Source organism: Hemicordylus capensis, chromosome 10, assembly GCF_027244095.1.
Source record: "Hemicordylus capensis ecotype Gifberg chromosome 10, rHemCap1.1.pri, whole genome shotgun sequence".
Classification (NCBI taxonomy): Eukaryota; Metazoa; Chordata; class Lepidosauria; order Squamata; family Cordylidae; genus Hemicordylus; species Hemicordylus capensis.
In genome coordinates this window covers 10287882-10307688 of record NC_069666.1, presented here as the reverse complement: position 1 = coordinate 10307688, position 19807 = coordinate 10287882, and the positions used below count along the sequence as shown (strand labels likewise).

General features: G+C 45.4%; 1 protein-coding gene across 3 annotated transcripts in view; it reads left to right on the top strand.

The window, feature by feature from the left end:
* Positions 1-5211, top strand: part of EFL1 (elongation factor like GTPase 1) — a 62133-nt gene extending 56922 nt beyond the window's left edge. For all 3 annotated transcript variants that reach the window (XM_053272334.1, XM_053272335.1, XM_053272332.1), the window contains one exon: positions 4871-5211. In XM_053272334.1, coding sequence (XP_053128309.1) covers positions 4871-5059 — 189 coding nt within the window. In that variant the 3' untranslated portion in view covers positions 5060-5211. The remainder of the gene's footprint in view (positions 1-4870) is intronic.
* Positions 5212-19807: the final 14596 nt, after the last annotated feature.

Here is a 19807-nt window from a genome sequence, read left to right as displayed (position 1 = left end):
GGCACTGGGCACACCAAGACCTGCTTAGCTGCCGAAAGGTGACTGCATCATATGCCCTGAGACTATGCTCTGGGACCCAAGAGAAACCCCCCTCCGCTCAGCTTGGAACTCGAGTTTGCAAACTGAGCTATTTCTCCCCACAACCATGAAAAACAGATTTTCCCCAATCCAAAATTTAGGCCCCATCATCTTGCCTATATATTCAGGAATGCAAGAGGGTCTGCATGTCTTCTCATACGAGGCCCTGAACACTGACTACACTGTCACCCTCATCCCCTGGCAGTGATGGGGAGACCTCCATGCAAAGCCTCCATAGCAGGGCTGCTCAACTTTGGCCCTCCAACTGTTTTTGGACTACAGCTCCCATAATCCCCAGCCACAGTGGCCCATTGCCAGGAATTATGGGAATTGTAGGCCAACATCTGCAGGAGGGCCAAAGGGGAGCCTCGTCAAGTGGGCAGCAACCCTTGGGAGCAGGCGGTCCCTCAGGTATCCCGGGCCCAAACTGTTAAGGGCTTTAAAGGTCAAAACCAGCACCTTGAATTGGACCCGGAAACAAACCGGTGGGAGACTATAGAGTTCAAAGCCCTGCTCAGCCTTGAAGCTTGTCAGGTGCCTTAGGCTAATCTCTCCCTCTAGGCATAACTGGAATCTCAGGGTTGTTGGGAGGGCGGATGTGCCTCGTGGAGTGACGGTCAGGCAGTGTTCTCCAGATGTGAGACTGCTCTGTGGTTAGGTTGGCTAGACTTAAAGTTTCCTGCCTTTAAACCAACGGGGCCTTTTCAGTGATGGTGCCCATTCTAAACTTTCCCCAGGAAACTGTCACGCTTCTCCTCAGGTTGCCATCATATGGGGGTTGTCAGAGTCTGGAGAGGCTCAGCTAAGCCTCAGAGTACTTCTAGAGAGAGATGCTCCCCGTCAGGGCTTTTTCGGCTCACAAAACCCTCAAGAAGGACGCTACCCTGGCCTCCAGCTGAGTCACTGAGCTCCTGCCAGGGTGAGCTGTCCTTGGGAACTGGCCCTTCATCATCGGCCTTCAAATAGTCCCTGGCACTCAGAGCGAATCTCTGAGCCAGCATAGCGTAGAGGTTAGAGTGCCGGACTAGGGCCAGGAAGACCCAAGTTCGCATCCCCACTCAACTATGAAATTCACTGGGTGACTCTGGGCCAGTCATGAATCTCTCAGCCTAACCTCACAGAGTTGTTGTGAGGCTGAGATCCTGGGCCGAAATTTCACTAGACCTCCCCGAGATCCTGTGAGAGGCTTCCGATTCCTCGCAAGACGACGCAGCCCCGTCTTGCTGTTCCCGTGTGGGGGCCAGGGACAGTCAGGTCAGGCAGGGTTGTCCTTGGGGCTGCTCAGCGTGGGCACCCTTCCACCTCGGCTTTCGCTGAGGGCGGCCACTCAATCCCCGCGGCTTTGCGCCCTTGCCCACCTGAGTACCCCACAGAAATCTAGTTAGACCCACTCTATTACATACTTTAGGAGGGTCATCAGGGTCCTCCGATTCCGAACAGGCTTTGGTAAACAGCAACTGGCTTGGGTTTATGTTTACATGGAACTGGTTTTATTTCAGCCGATTCTTCTACTGGCCGGCGGCTGCCTCTTCTGTGCTTGATGTGTTGATATTTGTGCTGTGGCCGTTGTGTGGCAGGATATGAAAACCCCATCATAAATAAATGGGGATAACTGCCCTGAACCCCATTGAAGCAATGTGGGATACCAATATGATGGCTTTAATTTATTGTATTAGTGCTAGTTAAAAAAAAAGTCTGTTGTCTTCTTAACCTCTTGGCAAAGGCATCTCTTGCAGCAGTTTTTGTTGCCAAAAGGACTGGATCAGAAACCAACCTCCTTTTAACAGGGAGGCGCAATCGAGTTTGCCGTTGATGCACAGTATTTTTTATTCATCAGGTTTCACTGCAGTAAATACTGGAAGCTAGTAAAAGGAATTTTAAGTGGAAAATGACACACAGCACAAGGCTGTGGGATGCCAGTTTTTTCCTCCTCTGTTTCCAAGATCAACAGCGAGTGCTCTCTTTAAGTCTTCGCCGCTTAAAAGGAGTGCTTAAGGAGCTGTTCCATTCATGCCACAGTTCATCATTTGGGGATCTCGGCAAACAACTTAAATATATGTTTGTTTCTCTCCACTTGAGCTGCGCAGGCTACTCGGAGCTCTCCTTGAGCGGCTTCCACGGGTGCAGCCCCAACATTCAGGAGCCCCGGGGTGCTTCCACGTTGCATCGGCTAAGATGCCTTGTGAGAGCTCCCTAGCGCTGGGCAGACTGGTGACAGCAGCCCTGCAGGGTCGCAAGGAAGCCATTTTGAGCGGCCTGCCCACACACCATTGGCAGACACTGGGCAGGAGGATCCTCACCTGCTGCACTGGTTGGCTTCAGGCTGCCGTCATGCCGTAACGGGTACACAACTGATCTCCATGCTTGCATGCAGCTCCCACGACAGGCCAATAGAATGTAGGGCAGGGTAGGCAATCTTGGCTCTCCAACGGTTGCTGAACTACAACTCAGATGCAAATTATTGTTGCTGGGGATGATGGGAGCTGTCGTTCAGCAACAACTGGAGAGCCAAGGTAGCCTACCCCGATATAGGGGATCGAGTGAGCTCCTTTATATCTAACGTATATACATACTATTACTACATTCTATTAGGGATGGGCACAAAACCGGAAAAACCCATTTGGCTCGAGCCGGACTCGAGCCAAGCCAGTTCCCGTTTGGTTTTGTGCACAGTCGAGTCGGACCCGGTTCAGTTGGAATCCGAACCAGTTGGGATGCAGCTTGAGGAGGGAGGGGGAGGCAGTAAATTCATTTTAAAAATTGTATAGACTTGCCACTGTAGAGGGCTCCAGCAGCTTTGGGGGGTGCTGTGGCAGCTGTGGGGGGGCCCTCTGGCAGCTCCCCTTCCCCTCACCAGCCTTCCATCAGGTTTTCCTGGGCCATTTCGGTCCATTTCAGGGCCATTTCGGCCCTCTGTGAATGCACGGTGGTCGTTTAGGGGGCCACCACGCATGCGCACTGGCCATTTGCGTGACTGGCTCACACATCCTTACCCACTGTGTAATGATAATAATTCATCGGTACATAGGGAGCTGCCTTCTAATGAGTTAGACCAGTGGTCTTCGCTATTTTCAAATGGAGGCCACTTTGGCAAAGTTGTGAGAACCATTTCCGACTGTTTCTGACCTCCGCACAGTCCTGCGCTTTCCTCAGTGTTGGGAAGGGCCCCTTAGGAGCGACAGAGCCCTCTCTTCAGAGCTCCAGGAGGAAAGCACTGGGAAGGGGCTGGGACTCAAAGGGGCTCCATTTTCCTTAAAGGTGCCCCTCTGGCCCTGGCAAAGTACGATGCTGCACAGTGAGAACGGTCATCTCCACATGGTGCCAGCAGGACTGTGCAGAGGATTCAGCTTTGGCTGAAGCTTCACACAGGCCCAATAAACCCTTAGTCAGGGAGCCACACTTTGGATTGTTGCAGACTCCAACTGGCCCCTGAACCTTACAGTGAAGAACACGAAGTCAGACCCTCGGTCCATCAAGCTCAGTACTGTCTACTCTGACTGGCAGCAGCTCTCCAAAGTTTCAGGCAGGAGTATTTCCCAGCCCTACCTGGAGATCCTGCCAGGGATTGAGCCTGAAACCTTGAATGAAAGATGCAGATTCGAACAGGTCTCTGGATGGGAGACTGCCATGGGATCTCAATCGCTTTGCTCTGAGCTGCTTGAAGGATGGGCAGAATACAAAAACTAAAGCACAAATAAATGCTAGCGACTGCTAACAACAAATTCTTATATCTTTGTTTAGTTGTGTTCTTCCACTGCCAAATAGCAACAAACCCATAAAATATCCAGGTCAGATCCAGCAACATTTTTCTCTCCACAATTTAAGCCTTGACCAGTTTTCTTTGGTTCTAAGAACCAAAGGGGAGGGGGTGGTAAATGGGTTTCTCTTTATCCCCTTTACCAGTAACCTCCTTGGAATAAAAGAGGGCTGCCTGGGACAAATAAAGAGGTTATTAAATAACTCTGCCTCTGATTATCCTAGTCTAGGAGCCACAGTTAAAATTCTTAGCACCATGGCTCCCTGGTGCCTGGGATTTGTCAAGCTCTGACTAGAGGTGTGTAAGAAAGCAGGAAGGAAATCACCAAAGGAATGAACCTGTGGCACCCCTTGTATAAAATGGGCCAGTGATTGCTTGGTGGAGAAATTTTATTTATTTATTTAATTTTGCAGATTTAAAATAAACTAGGCGGTTTACAATTGATTTAAAATATTTATAATTATTTAAAACAGTCGATAATAAACAAAATTTAAAATCAGATTTTAAAAATCCACTAAAAGCCTGACTGAAGAGCTGTGTCTTCAGTGCTCTTCTAAAGGCCATCAGAGATGGTGCAGCTCTTACTTGGACAGGGAGTGTGTTTCACAGCCCCGGAGCAACCACCGAAAAGACTTGCCACTGAGTCACCACCAGACGGGCCAGTGGTAACCACAGACGAACTTCTTCTGATTATCTTAATTGGCAGCAGGGTAGCAAATGGGCCAGTTTGGAAAACTGATTTCTGCATATTTCCTTTGGGAAAGAGGGTGATAGGAAAGAATCAGGCAAATACCTTCACGTCAATAATAGTTTCCTTATTGGTACATCAAAACAAATTCTGGCTCATTCATTCTTACTGGACTAGCTAACTTTCCAAAAGGTACCTTTTAAAAGAAAGGAAGCTTTCCTATCTATTTTCTGACATCTATTTTTGCCTAATGGTAGCTTAATACATAGAGGATTGCAGTTCTTCAATCTGTTTCCCACCCTCCAACATCCACTAATGCTGCTCTTCCTACGATTCCAATTTCCTAGGTAATTTCAGACGATCCATTTTGGGTTCCAACCACGGAGGAAGAGTATTTGCATTTTGGGGAAAAGGCAGACTCGGAGAACCAGACCCGAAAGTACATGAATGCCGTCAGAAAGCGGAAGGGTCTTTATGTGGAAGAGAAAATTGTGGAGCATGCTGAGAAGCAAAGAACTCTTGGCAGAAACAAATAACTGCCTCCACTTCTGCTGCTCGGCTTTCTTGAGGAAGTGCAAGTGGATTATTTTCTGTACTGAAGATTTAAAAGTCACCTTGGATGTCCTGTGCTGCTGTCTGTGGCTTGAGTTTTAATAAACCTCAGCCTTTTCAACCTTTTTAAAAATTATTATTACATTCTATAGCTCCCTTTTTGTTCTCTCCGGGATGAGAGCTGGTCTTGTGGCTGCAAGCCTGACCTGTCCCCTTTGCTAAGCATGGACTGCTTTGGTTTGCATTTGGATGGGAGACGACATGTGAGCACTGGAAGATACTCCCCTTAACGAATGGGGCCCTAGGTCAGTGGCAGAGCATCTGCTTTGCATCCCTGGCAGCATCTCCATGTAGGGCTGGGAGAGACTCCTGCCCGAAACCTTGGAGAGCTGCTGCCAGTCAGTGTAGACAATACTGAGCTAGATGGACTAACGGTCTGACTTAAGAAAGGCAACTACTTACATTCCTGTGTAAAGTCGTGGTCCTCTTCTGTTCATTAGGGATGGGGTTGTAGCTCAGAGGTTGAGCACCCGCTTTGCATGCAGAAGGCCCCAGGTTCAATCTCTGGCAGCATCTCCATGTAGAGCCGGGGGGGGGGGGATCCTGCCTGAATATCTGGGTTGCTGCTGCCGCCAGTCACTGTAGGCAGTATTGAACTAGATGGACCAATGGTCACTTGGTAGAAGGCAGCTTCCTCTGTTCATATCACTTTCTACCTTCACAGGTAGAAATTCTGTGTAAAGCTTAAGTGAGTGTGAGATGCTGAATCCTATTCCCACCCCCTCGCCCAAGTTTTTAAATATTATAAATTGGGAGTTTGTCTTAACTTCAGAGTCCTGTTCCTTTTGAGTAAATGCAGGTATAAGCTGTATTTAACCTCTACGTTTTAAGGGGCTTGTCTTAAATTCAGAGTAGTCTTCGATTCCGGTAAGTATGGTAACTGTTCACAGCATCAGTGATTGGTGATGACAGTCTTCCTAGTCTTACTAAATTAACACCGGGAAACTAACAGGAAAGTATTTATTATGTATACCTTGGCTGGCATCCAGGCTGAATGCTGCACTGGCAATACAGACAAGATACAATTTTTGCCAATCCTCACTTCCCTCAAAAGCCCACCTTGTCTCCCGAAAATATTCCCTGAGAGTTGTGCAACCCTCAGGGACATATTTTCAGAAGGAAGGGGAGATCAGTGAACATTGCCTTCCCCATAGTGCCAGCGCAGCAGCATTAATCTGGATGTCAGCCCCTGCGAAGAGAAATGAAGAGAAATGCCACACATTGTTCGTATGTGAGAGCCTGAAATGCTCTGCTTGTCAGTGCATTTTCAAATGCTTTTCAGATGATTTTGCTTTCTTGTAAAAGGCTTGCAGATCCTGGCATCAACTACTGTTGAGTGGTATTCAATACACTCTGTGTATGACTCAGACGACGACTCAGTTGCCATTGATAAGCAAAGCTGAATGAGAGTCCAAGCTATTCCCAAGCGCACGTGCTCGAACATCAAATATTGCTCTAAGCTTTTCAGGGTCTGAGTTTCCTTCTGTCACTGTTGAGCTGGGGAATATGTTTCCCCAAAGAGTACACCCAGTCTGTAGATTCCTGAATCCACATATGTTAGACCCATGCCTAGCACAGGAGCATAGCTTTGCTTCTCAAGTTTCAGACTTGAAACAATGTGTTTCTACTATGTTTTACATTTTGGAAGCTGCGGGAAACAAATATATAAATTGTACTAGTCATGTAACAGCTCTCCTGAATGCATGTAGGAACAATACAATACAATGAATATTTATATCCCGCTTTTCAACTCCAGTTTCCAAAGCATTTTACGCAGAAATTAAGTAGGCTTTCTGTCCCCAAAGGGCTCACAATCTGGGGGTGGAGGGGGGAGAGAAAAGAAACATAAGATGGATACCAGCAACAGTCACTGGAGGGGTGCTGTGCTGGGGAGTGGATAGGGCCAGTTGCTCTCCCCCTGCTAAATAAAGAGAATCGCCACTTTTAAAAGATGCCTCTTTGCCCAGTTAGCAGGGGACACAGAACGGCACACATTTTATTTTTCTTTGTTGTGAACCGCCTAGAGCTATCAGGAGTGGGTAGTATATAAATGTGATTAATAAATATTTTCTCATAAGTTCCCCCAAATTTAGAGGACTTCCTCCCATGTAAGTTTGCCATGTAAATCTGCTTCTGTCACCTGTTCAGATGGTAAGGCCTGACTGAGAAGCTCTGATTTGAGATTGGTTGATTGATTGATTCAGTGAGTGAGTGCCGTCAAGTCGGTGTCGCTTCTTAGCGACCACATGGATAGATTCTCTCCAGGATGGTCTATCTTCAACTTGGCCTTTTAGGTCTCTCAGTGGTGCATTCATTGCTGTTGTAATCGATTCCATCCACCTTGCTGCTGGTCGTCCTCTTCTTCTCTTTCCTTCAACTTTCCCCAGCATTATGGACTTCTCAAGGGAGCTGACTATTGGCCACTTGTGGCTGGGGATGGTGGGAGTTATAGTTCAACAGCTGGAGGGAAGATGTTGTGCAGCCCTGGTCTAAATCTTACGGGTAGAAGAAGCAACGTGTTCAACTTTAATCCAGGGGGGAAATGCTCACACTATTAGAAGCTTGAGAAACACTGTTCTAGATCGTTGAAAGTTCTAAGAACACCTGAGGGCTGGAATTCCCCAGTGTTTGCTGTGAATTATTTCCTTTTGTCTGCTCCAAAACGACCCCTCAGAACTACGATTCCCTTTCTGAAATGCATGCTTTCCATGCCCTCTTGGAATGATCCAAAAATGTTTAAAAGAATGAAAGGGGGAGGAATCCCCCCGGCCTTTGCTACCTCTGCCAGAAATGATGTCATCCATCTCACCATTCATTGCAACTTGCCCCGTCTGCAGTCTCTCCTGTTTATGGGAATAAAATGGATTTTTTAATGAAGAGAGGGATAGACTCCAATATTTTAATTGCCTGCCAAGCCCTGTGGGGAAAGCCTGTGTTAATGCCTGATAAGAGCAGTATTGCACATGCAGATTTTTAAGTGCAGGTGGTGTCCTTATCGTGGAAATAACATTCACATGTGAACTTGCTCTAATCAGTCATATGGTTGTCCCTTGCCAGTATTTCCTGATTTGGGACAGAGTCACTCAATTCCTATTTAAGGAAGGATTCTTCTCCTGAATGAGATTAGCTGCTACTCCAAAATATTTCTCTCTCCATATGAGAAATAAGCTCTAAATGGGCAGATGAGACCTTTCTCATGACTGTCAGTAGATACTTGAGAACTTAGATTATTTCAAATAGGTGATGCTTTTAAAAAAAACACCTAACAAACCCACTAATATATACTATTTATGACATAAATAGGTACATTCACATTTCAGATTAAAGAAAATGGCTAATAAGGGTACACATCGTCAGTAAATGTTGTTGTTGTTGTTTATTTACGATCTTAGATCAAACATCATCGTCAGTAAATGTATCATTCCAACAGTATACAAAAAAGACATTTTCTTAATGAAGTGAGAGACATCTGGTTGTCTTACTTGCATAAGGGTTCCACCACATCAAAACTTCATTATTTACAGTTATCTTCCTAATTGTTGGGCAGGAACTGTCCTGCTGGTTTTTCAGAAATGTAAACGAAACTATAATCTCATTTGACTTCTTTTCTGAAGGAAGTATGTTTGTGAAAAGTGAGAGAATCCTTTCTTGCATCTGTAGGATCCATTTAAATCTCCCAGTAAAAGCTTTGCAAGAGACCCATGCAAGTGTGTGTTGATGTCTTCCTCAAATGTTCCAATGAAATGTCCACATCCAGGAAGCTGAGCTAGCCCCAGTAGAAATACCATTGTGATTTTTTCAGAAACAGACAACAATGTGGGTCTTTTGGTTTCACTTCAGAGGCACCAAGAGTGTCAAACCTCCGTCACAGCCCCAGATGTTTCTACTTTCTCCATTTTCTAACAGGAGCAAAGGTCCCGAATATCTAGTTTTAGACAGTTGCAGCGCCTTTTATTAAAATATTTGACTGAATATCCATAATGAGGATTCTGGCAGCTTTCAAAAGAGCTTGAGATATGGCATGGGGTGTGATGGCAGCATTGTGCTATCTAAAGGGCGGGGGGGGGGGGTAAAAACAATTCCACTGAACCATTCCCAAAACCTTGGCTAGCTCTTTGGATTCCAGCCTAAACCAGTCAAATATGCAGCCAGCATTCATAAACCTGAGTACACCTTGGGTATGTTTTACAGAGAAAGGTGTGGAGTAAATATCTAAATAAATGAAAGCTTTTTACCTCCACCTAGGTGAGCACTTGTGGTAAGCATGGATTTTTTTAAAAAACCGGAGCTCCATAATGGATCCTTGTTGAGATGTTTTTGATTGATTTTAATTGTAGGTCTTATTGTATGTGTGAATCTAATTGTTGTTGTTAGCCATTCTGGGAGCCAGTTTGATTGAAACAGGTTAAAAATGGACAAAATAAATCACAAAAGATCCTACAGAGGACGGAGAACGTTGGGGTGCTAATTGGTTCCAGCACTGGCCTTGACCCAGGGCTGAGTCTCCCTTTTCAAAAGGGTGGCACTTGAGTTCTTCAAAAGTGAGATGGGCAGGAAAATGAATTCTAGCCCTTTGATATATTGTGTCAAGTTAAATGTAGCCTTTGTAGGTTTCCTCTCATGCTCAGCAGGGGTTTTGCATGTTAGGCTGGTTTGATTCTTCTCTCTCCTCCCGCCCCCTTCCCCTGGAACAGATAAATATATGGCATGATCTCATCTTATTGTCACAGTAATGTGTCTTTGGGGACTGGAACCTTGTTCACGTTAAGATGACATCATCTTTGCTACAGTCTGTAAATTGCAGGCAAGGAGTCTTGGCTTTGTCTGCAACAAACTATGATTAATTTTTGCAATAATGACTCGCGTGAGCAGGATTTCGAACCTTGCTATTCTACGTCCATGTGAGTCTTCTTTAATTTATCCCTACGTTGACAGAGATATATTGCTTTTGAGATGGTTTTCTCCATATCCAAAGCCCAGGAACCAGAATGTACAACAATGGAAGGGGTGTTCAGTTCAGTGTTCTCTCTAACTTTTTTCATTGGTGTGCGGAATGAATTTTGTTCTGGGCGGCAGTATTTATTATTTATTTATAAAGGCAGTGTGCACACACATGCATTCAGAGTGGGGCCTTCCTGATTCAGCCTGAGCGGGATCGAAAATTAACTGAGCGGACATCAAAAAAACATGTGAGCACATGTGTACGCCTTAGAAGGAGCACTGGTTCAGTTCTCAATATCTGTTCAAATATCTGCAATTTTGCTCTAATCATTTGGAGGTAGGGATAAAGAAGAGGTGATAACGCAGAACGCTGTGAGTGCAACCATGCTGCCACCGATTTTCCATTTCCAGTCGGGTTCATGCTGCCAGAAATCACTATGAGCATTCATCCCCCAAGATGGTACCAAAATTTGTGGGTCTGGCTCATGGACTAGATAAAAATGTCCTAAATAAATAAAAATCGACAAGCACGTCAAGCGATGCCCTTCTGGTTGGTCTCCCTTTTGCTCCTGTCCTGGCATCACACCCACTGCTCTTATCTGGTGCTTGCCTCCTATCTGGAGAAGCTTTCCCTCCATTGTCAGAATCGCTGAAGTTGTTATAACCACCAGCTTGGAGGAAGCAAACCGCTTTCTGCTTCCCTTTTCAGGTTGCTGGGTCTGACAGCACAGCGTATGTGAGGGTTTCACGGTTTCCTTGGGATAGTTTGCCAGTTCCCTATGTTTGTTTTTCTGTGGGCTGCTTATGTATAATAGCAAGAATGATAACATTTTGGGATGGCAAGACAGGAAAGGGGACTGCAAAGTGGGAAATGATGGCCTGAAACACAAATATTGGTGACAGCAAAAAAAAAAAAAAAAGTCACAACTATTTCATGTCTTGCTACAGGATCAGCTCATACAATCCAGTTTTTGAAGCTTGCAGCTGAAAAATATATATATAAACTTTGTATGCAACAATCCTAGTTTGGACATACAGAACAGTACAGGGCCAAGTGAATAGCATCTCTAGATTAGCAGTAAATCACAGGCTTTGCACGTAGTAGAAGGTGCAAATTCAATCTTCAGCGTGTCCAGTTAAAAGCACCATAAGGAGCAGGCCTGTGAGAGGCTTCTTTTCCTGTGATCCTATAGGCAGCTGCCGCCAGGCAGAGTAGGCACTGATTAATCTGCATAAGGACAGCCCTGCTGGATCAGGCCCAAGGAAGCCTCTCTAGTCCAACATCCTGTTTCACACAATGGCCCACCAGAGGACTCTGGGAAGCCCACAGGGAAGAAGTGAGGGCATGCCCTCTCTCTTGCTCCCCTGCAACTGGTATTTAGAGGCATCTTGCCTCTTTAGCTGGAGGTGGCCTATAGCCACCAGACTAGTAGTAATAATAATAATAATAATTTGATTTCTATACCGCCCTTCCAAAAATGGCTCAGGGCGGTTTACACAGAGAAATAAACAAATAAGATGACTGCCTGTCCCCAAAGGGCTCACGTTCTAAAAAGAAACATAAGATAGACCCCAGCTACAGTCACTGGAAGTACTGTGCAGGGGGTGGATAGGGCCAGTTACTCTCCCCCTGCTAAATAAAAGAGAATTGCCATGGTAAAAGGTGCCTCTTTGCCCAGTTAGTAGCCATTGATAGACTAGAAAGACTAACTTCTCTGGTCTTCTTTCATATATAGAACTTCTGTGGAGTGCACATTTGATTGTGTTTCATTTAATGCATTCATTGAAGCATTGGGTGTAATGCACATTTACTCATAGGGTAGCTATCATTTCATTCTAGGTTTGCCATCACTGTTGCCCACCCCGCCATGCCCCACATGGTTTTACTGCAAACAATAAAGGTAAAGTTGTGCCATCGAGTCGGTGTCGACTCCTGGCGCCACAGAGCCCTGTGGTTGTCTTTGGTAGAATACAGGAGGAGTTTACCACTGCCACCTCCTGTGCAGTATGAGATGATGCCTTTCAGCATCTTCCTATATCGCTGCTGCTGCCCAATAGAAGTGTTTCCCATTGTCTGGGAAACATTCCCAAACATTGTCTGGGAAACACACCAGCGGGGATTCGAACCGGCTACCTTTTGCTCCCGAGGCAAGTTACTTCCCCGCTGCACCATTAGGTGGCTACTGCAAACAATACTGGGTGAAAACTGATCCCTTTGCTGTAGATGAGTGAGTTGATCAGAATATAGGCTGTAAACTGCCTAGAGACGTGAGTTGAGGTGGTATATAAATGTATAAAATAAATAATAAAATATAGTCCTCCTAGCATTCAATACAGCAGGTATTCTCTGATAATCCTGAATCACGGAACAAAGCAATATGCAGTTCCTTATTCATTGCAGGGCCATTGTTCAATCACAGAGTTATCTGGCCCCAGTTCTGTTCTGCTCTCTCCAACTAAGAGAATCTCATATCTTTATCTATATATACAGTATAGATCTCTCTCTCTCTCTCTCTCTCTCTCTCTCTCTCTCACACACACACACACACACACACACACACACACTCTCTCTCACACATGCTTGGTTCATTCGACCAGCATCCTGACACACATCTCCTTCAGGTTTTCCTCTAAAATTCATGCTTTGTCGAATGCTGCTTCATATTCTTCAGGCAGTAATTTTAGCTCTTCCTCCTTCCCTAAAAACATGAATAGTTAAAGCAAAAGTAAATCGATGGTGTTCTCCTTAGTAGATGAAATGCTTCCATCCAAGCCGGTCTCCCACTTACCCCATAGGGACCCATAGCTCAGTGGTCAGTCACATGCTCCTCATGCAGAAGGTGCCTCCCCACCCCCTCCCCCACCCAGGTTCAATTCCTGGCCTCTCCAGTTAACAGATCTTGAGTAGCAGGACTTGGTTTGGTTTTCTGTATCGCTCATAAGCTCCATTCAGAGGTCTGTGCACTCATCCCTGTTTTTTGGGTGAATGACTGTACTTGCATTCATGCTTTTATTTTAAAAGTGAATCTGCACCCAGGCGGCCCTTCAAAGGCATGGTATGGATGGAGAGGAAGTGCACTTCTGTACCTACACTGTGAATAATGGTCCCTGTGTACAGATCTGTACCAGTTTACATTAAGATGATATATGTGTTGAACATATTGTGTGAATAGCTCTACTTGACTGTAAGAGAGATTGTTCTTATGTTGTTCAGGTTGTGTGAAGGGAAGGTTTAGAAAGATTACTCAAGAATAGTGTTGAGGGATGAGTATGTAGTTGGGGTGTGGGGGGGTAGGAGAGGTGTGTGTCTGTGTGTGTGTGTGTGTGTGTGTGTGTGACAGACAGACAGACAGACAGACAGACAGACAGACAGACAGACAGAGTATGTTGGTGGGGGGGAGAGATCAGCAAATATAACTTTGCCAAGTGTGAATCCTGACACATATCTACATCCATAAGAAGAAAACAGAGCCAGACCTGAACATTTCATCTGCAAAAACACAATCCTCTTTCTGGTTTAAATGTGTACTGGATCTTTCTCTACCCTCCCCCTGACTCTGAACCAAAGTAGTTTCCATACGCGATGGAACAGAAGCGGCCACCCTGCTTTAAATCACTAGCGCTCTGATCTGAGCCCGAGTCAGTAAAAGCGTGGCGGTTGCTGCTTTCCTCTTGTGACCACATCACATGCACACCTGCAGCATGTTTGTCCTATGAAAAGCACCCTAGATGTCTATTAACCAGACCAGAATGAAGCCTCTGCTTCCCTTGCCTGTCTCCTTATCACGGTTAGATTACAGTGATAAGAGTCTCATCTGTCATGCGTATGGTGGCGGTAATTTATATTAAAGTGTGTCGTCAAGTCGATTTCGACTCCTGGTGCCCACAGAGCCCTGTGGTTTTCTCTGGTAGAATACAGGAGGGGTTTACCATTGCCATCTCCTGCGCAGTATGAGATGATGCCTTTCAGGATCTTCCTATATCGCTGCTGCCCAATATAGTATCAGTGGGAATTCAAACCGGCAACCTTCTGCTCATTAGTCAAGCATTTCCCCGCTGCTTCACTTAAGCTGAGTGTAAAGGTAAAGGTGTGCTGGCAAGTCGGTGTTGACTCCTGGCGACCACAGAGCCCTGTGGTTTTCTTTGGTAGAATACAGGAGGGGTTTACCATTGCCTCCTCCCACGTAGTATGAGATGATGCCTTCCAGCATCTTCCTATATAACCACTGCCTGATATTGATGTTTCCCATAGTCCACGCTGCAGCTGCACTATTTGTTCCCCACCTGAGGATCACCGGCTTGAAGCCCGACATATCCTCAGTGATGTGTCTGCTGCAGAAGGGGAGGGAAGAGGGTGAAGATCCTCCTCCTCTGCTCCTGATTGGCTGGCTAAGTGCTGAAGGCCCCAAGTTCCCTCCCTGGCAGCATCTCCAAGATGGGGCTGAGAGAGTCTCCTGCCTGAAACCTTGGAGAAGCCGCTGCCGGCCTGTGTAGACAATCATGAGCTAAATGGACCAATGGCCTGACTTGGTAGAAGGCAGCTTCCTATGTTCCATTGAACTTAATAGGACTGCTTATGAGTAACTTAGTCTGGATGTGAGCCAGTGACTGGAGTAGCCTGTCTCCTTAACTGTAAGATTTAAGTAAGAGTGTGTGTGTGCATGTGCTCTCCATCCCAAATTTGGTGGCTTTTCCCCTTGGCAAACACCCCAAACTGCCCTTTCCAGCAGAAAGCTGTGGTTTCAACCTTCACTGGCAGCCGCCTGCTGGACTGTGGTTTCTTGGTGATGTAGAGCTACTAACACCCACTGCAGACCTCAGCCAGGAATGTCATGTGGACGCTGGGCCTGTTGCTTTAGCCTTTTGCCCAGCCTTTTGATTAAGGGGATGTTCACTGAATCCAGGATCACTTTCTTCCTCCAGCTGTCTCTACTGCTTGAACTCCCCGCTTGCAGTTTTCTGAGCAAGGCGGGTCACCCAGTTAAACAAACAAACAAACCCAAGCCAGTCAATCATATGAGTTTATTTAAGCAAAGACTTGCATATGGATAAAACAATAGTTCTCAAGGGAGGAGGGCTTCCTTGGTTTATACCATATTTACCCAAATAGAAGCCAACTCATAATCTGACAATGCCTTAAAAGAGAACTGTTAAATACAGGTGATGCCTGTATTTGCCCAAAAGAAAGAGGACTCTGCATTCAAGATGACTTCCCCCACCCCCCATATTTCTCAGGAAAGAACTGGGAGGAAACTTCATCTTGGATTTGGGTGAATAGGGTAGGTGATAGGCTTGTTCACATGACTGAAAACTGGGTAGGATGCTTGCCCTATCCTGTGTTAGGAGCTGTGTGCACACTTCTGCTGAGTAGCTTTTCCCCCTACCTCATTTATCAACTGCTTACTGCTCCTGGGTAGGACAGAGCCCTCCTATCTACCGGGAGGCTAGCTGATGATCATTGCCGGCACCTCCTCCCTTGGTTCTCCCCTCGCACATGATCACAAAACAGAAACACACACAGCTCCCGACACTGGGTAGGATGCTTGTCCCGCCCAGTTTTCAATCGGGTGAATGAGCCTGACTTTTAACTACTTACCTTACACTTATATCCTGCTCTTCCTCTGAGTACATGGTTATGTTTATCCTCACAACAACCCTGTGAGGTAGGTTAGACTGAGAAATAAGTCACTTGAGTTCTATAGCTAACTGGAGATTTAAACTTGAGTCTCCCTGGTCTTAGTCTGACACTCTTAACATTTACTCCTGCCTGTGTTTTGCCTCTTGGGGTCAAACTAGACAGGAACAGAGGAAGCTGTCTTCTACCGAGACAGATGTTTGGCCCATCTAGCTCAGCTTCCTATGTTTGTAGTTAGCATAGATCAATTTCTCTGGAAATGAAAAGGTTTTATCCTTTTCATTTTCCAAAATAATCTTATTCGCCTGGGCCTTTTCATGAATATCACTGATTTTTTTTTAAAAAATTGTTTAGTTAAGTTCTGAGGTTCGAATCCTCACTGGTACTATATCGGGCAGCAGAGATATAGGAAGATGCTGAAAGGCATCATCTACATGGGAGGAGGCAATGGTTAACACCTCCTGTATTCTACCAAAGAAAACCACAGGGCTCTGTGGGCTCCAGGAGTCGAAATCAACTTGACGGCACACTTTACCTACGTTCTTTACTGAATCTAAAAGAATACTGATTAAGTTGTTCTGTGATTTTTACCTAAATAAGCCACCCTGAACACCTGATGTCAAAAGGCAGGGTGGGAATGTTTTAAATGAAATCAGCTATAATATTTGATTACTAGGCATACAATGAAGGTATAAAATGTTAAAAGTGCAAAAATATGCCAGCAGAGGGCATACACACCTCATTAACCAAAGAAAATTCAAATTAATAAATGGGTAACGGGTACAGGTGAGATGCTTTCACCCATGTACTATGGGAGGAGAGCTGGTCTTGTGATAGCAAGCATGAATTGTCCTCTTTGCTAAGCAAGTTCTGCCCTGGTTTGCATTTGATGGGAGACTACATCACGTTTGAGCATTGTACGATATTCCCCTTAGGAGACTGGGCCACAATGCATTGATGGAGCATCTGTTTTACATGCAGAAGGGTCCATGTTCCCTCCCTGGCATTTCCAGATAGGGCTGAGAGAGACTCCTGCCTGCAACTTTGGAGAAGCCACTGCCAGTCTGTGAAGACAGTACTGAGCTAGATGGACCAATGGTCTGACTCAGTATAAGGCAGCTTCCTATGTTCCTGTGTACTATAAACAGTGGAACAAGGAAAGTATCATATGCATGAACTGAAAGATAACATTCTTGCCAGGGATTTAAAATCTAAACCTTCTTAACTTGACTTTGCTGGGGTTTTTTTTGTTTTTTGTCTTTTGTTTCTATTGCTTTAATACTGTTATTCTAGGGTTTATCTGTTATTTGTGAGATCACTGGACATATGCATAATTATTAGTGCTATCACCTGGTGAAATAAACTAAAACTCATCATTAAGGTTAACTGAATAAGTCTGTATATATTTCCACATGGGGAAAAAACAAATTTTCTTAACCAACAAAAATTTTACCATCTCATCCGCCCCCAGATATTTGTGGTGTTCATTCATGGCCTACGAAGAAGAAATATGAACTTACTTTTGTAATGGTTGCTTGAAGGTTCTTTTTTATTTCATTAGAGGTCCTCCCTTCCTTTCCTGCCATAATGTAAGCACTTTACAACCATGTTGGTTTTCTAAGTACTCTAATGGAGCAGCAGGAAATGACTTGCCTAGCAAGCATGAGGTTGCCAGTTCAAATCCCCGCAGGTATGTTTCCCAAACTATGGGAAGCACCTATATTGGGCAGCAGCGACATAGGAAAATGCTGAAAGGCATCATCTCAGACTGCATTGGAGATGGCAATAGTGAACCCCTCCTGTATTCTACCAAAGAAAAACTACAAGGCTCTGTGGTCGCTAGGAGTCGACACCGACTCAAAGGCACACTTTACCGTTACCTTTAATATTTAAAATAGTTTGATAAGTGTAACCAGACAAGTGGGTGTTTACAAGCCTGGGGAAAGTACCATTAGATCTGAAGGGGGGAACGACACACTGTGTTGATATTCACACTTGCTTTTCATCTCAGAATGGGTGTTCCCTCCTGTGTGAGAGAAGGTCATTCACACAATCAAAAACTATGGGGCTATTCTCATGAGCAGCAAAAATCGGGCTAGGAGAGCCTAGCCCGATTTTTGCTGCTCCTGTAAACCACTGGGCTCACAGGCAAGCCCGGTGGTTTACAAGCAGCTAGCCTGCTTTTGTAGCCCTCCCCTAAGCCCGGGTTTGTGGAGCAAGTGCTCTGCAAACCCTGGCTTCCCGCTCGTGAGTAGCCGTGGTGAAGCTCTGCGTCGCGGCTACTCATGAGTAGACCTCCGGAGGGAAGGCGAAAAGCCACCTCCCGGCTCTGGGGGTCTCCCCAGTATGCCCTGCGCGCTTGCACGGGGCATACTGGAGCTTCGGGGGGGCCACATGGCCCCCGCCGGCAATCGTGTGGGCGGCCGATCCCACTGCCCAGGGCTCCCTCCCCACACATCCTCCAAAACTGGGTCTCACTGATCGTGAGACCCGGCTCTGTGTTTTACTCAGGTTTGAGAACCGTGCATGCTCCCAATTTTTGGTTGTGTGGAAGTAAGGTAAGAGGAAAACCTGGGTAGAAGTGGTTGTGTGGAAGCAAGGTAGGAGCAAAAGCTACAACCGAAAATTGAGAGCACTCACAGCTCCCAAACCCGGGTAGAACATAGTTTTTGATTGTGTGAAGGACCTCAAGGTGTCTCTTGTAAGATGGTACCTATTTACTGGGTACTCTCCAATGCAACTCTCTAACTTTAGGGTTAATGGACCAATGTTTTGACTCGGTATAAGGCAGCTTCCTATATTTGTGATGTTTTTAGAAGACTATGGTGGGACCATGATCTTGGTGGAGTTTGTAGATCTGAGCCCCACCCCACCCCACCCCACCCCCACCATAACTGAAGCACTGCTACCGACTACAGTTCTTATAAACACTTGTATTTTTAAAAAGCTTTTTTTTTTAAGTTCATTGCTCAGTTAATAAGGGACCCCTCTTTAGCCCAACAACAGGGTTGTACTTGATTAACAGATGACCTAGTCCTAATAATTATGGCTTAAACAAATCATGACTTAAACCCCACTTTGGGCACTGGTAAGATCTGAAAGGCACATATGGGGTTATCAAACTCACATCCCCAGGTCATGTAGGACTAGAACTCCCATCATCCCTAGCCACTCGTGGATGGGGATGATGGGAGTTAGAGCAGAACATCTGGGGATCCGCGTTTGAGAAACCCTGGCATATACAGACAGTGGGCAGAAGTTGTACTTTGGCCCCATGAATTAACTTCAGTGAATTAAGCTCTCCCCTCCCAGTACTTAAGCAAGGAGAAAACCCTATGCCAGCCTTATAACAGCATCAGACTCTTGGTCTCCCCCCCCCCACCTGTTTTGTTTTATTTTTTAATGCTTTTTATGCAGTTTTATGACTTTTACGATTTCTCAGGTGTGATTTCGTTTCTTTTATTTTTTAACATTTTAAGTCCTTTTAGTATTAATATGTACCATTGTATATGTAATCACTTTTATCTGCCCTCCCTTTAACTTGCAGTCACCCTTATTATATATCATTTTATTGCATTCTTGTTACTCTCTTCTCTGCTGTTTTAATGATGCCTTTATGATTTTATATGCCCCTAGGTTTACTTAAGCTAGGAGAAAACCCTATGCCAGCCTTATAACAGCATCAGACCATTTTTGGAAGGGTGTTATAGAAATCGAATAAATAATAACTCGAGTAAAAATCTTTTGTCTGACTGGTGAACAGAGCCAGCATTTCTTGACCTCTGTGTGTACACTGCATTACTCAAGGCATAATGAAAACGGTGGCTATCTCTCATACTCATGCTTACTCAGTTTTTCAGCAGTGATTAAGGCTGACATAAACAGTTGTGGTGCTCTCCTTCCGCCCATCCTGCTGCCCAGGGATTGGCTCTGTTGATCATTAAAATCTTGTCCTCTGTGAATTGACTCCTACTGTGGAAATGGGACCCACCGAGTGCGGGAAACGAGGCAGGGCTGGGGGAAGAGAGCAAGATGATGAGCCACGCTAGGATTGAGAGATCTGGATGATGAAAGGAAGCTCTGTAGTAATCTGGAA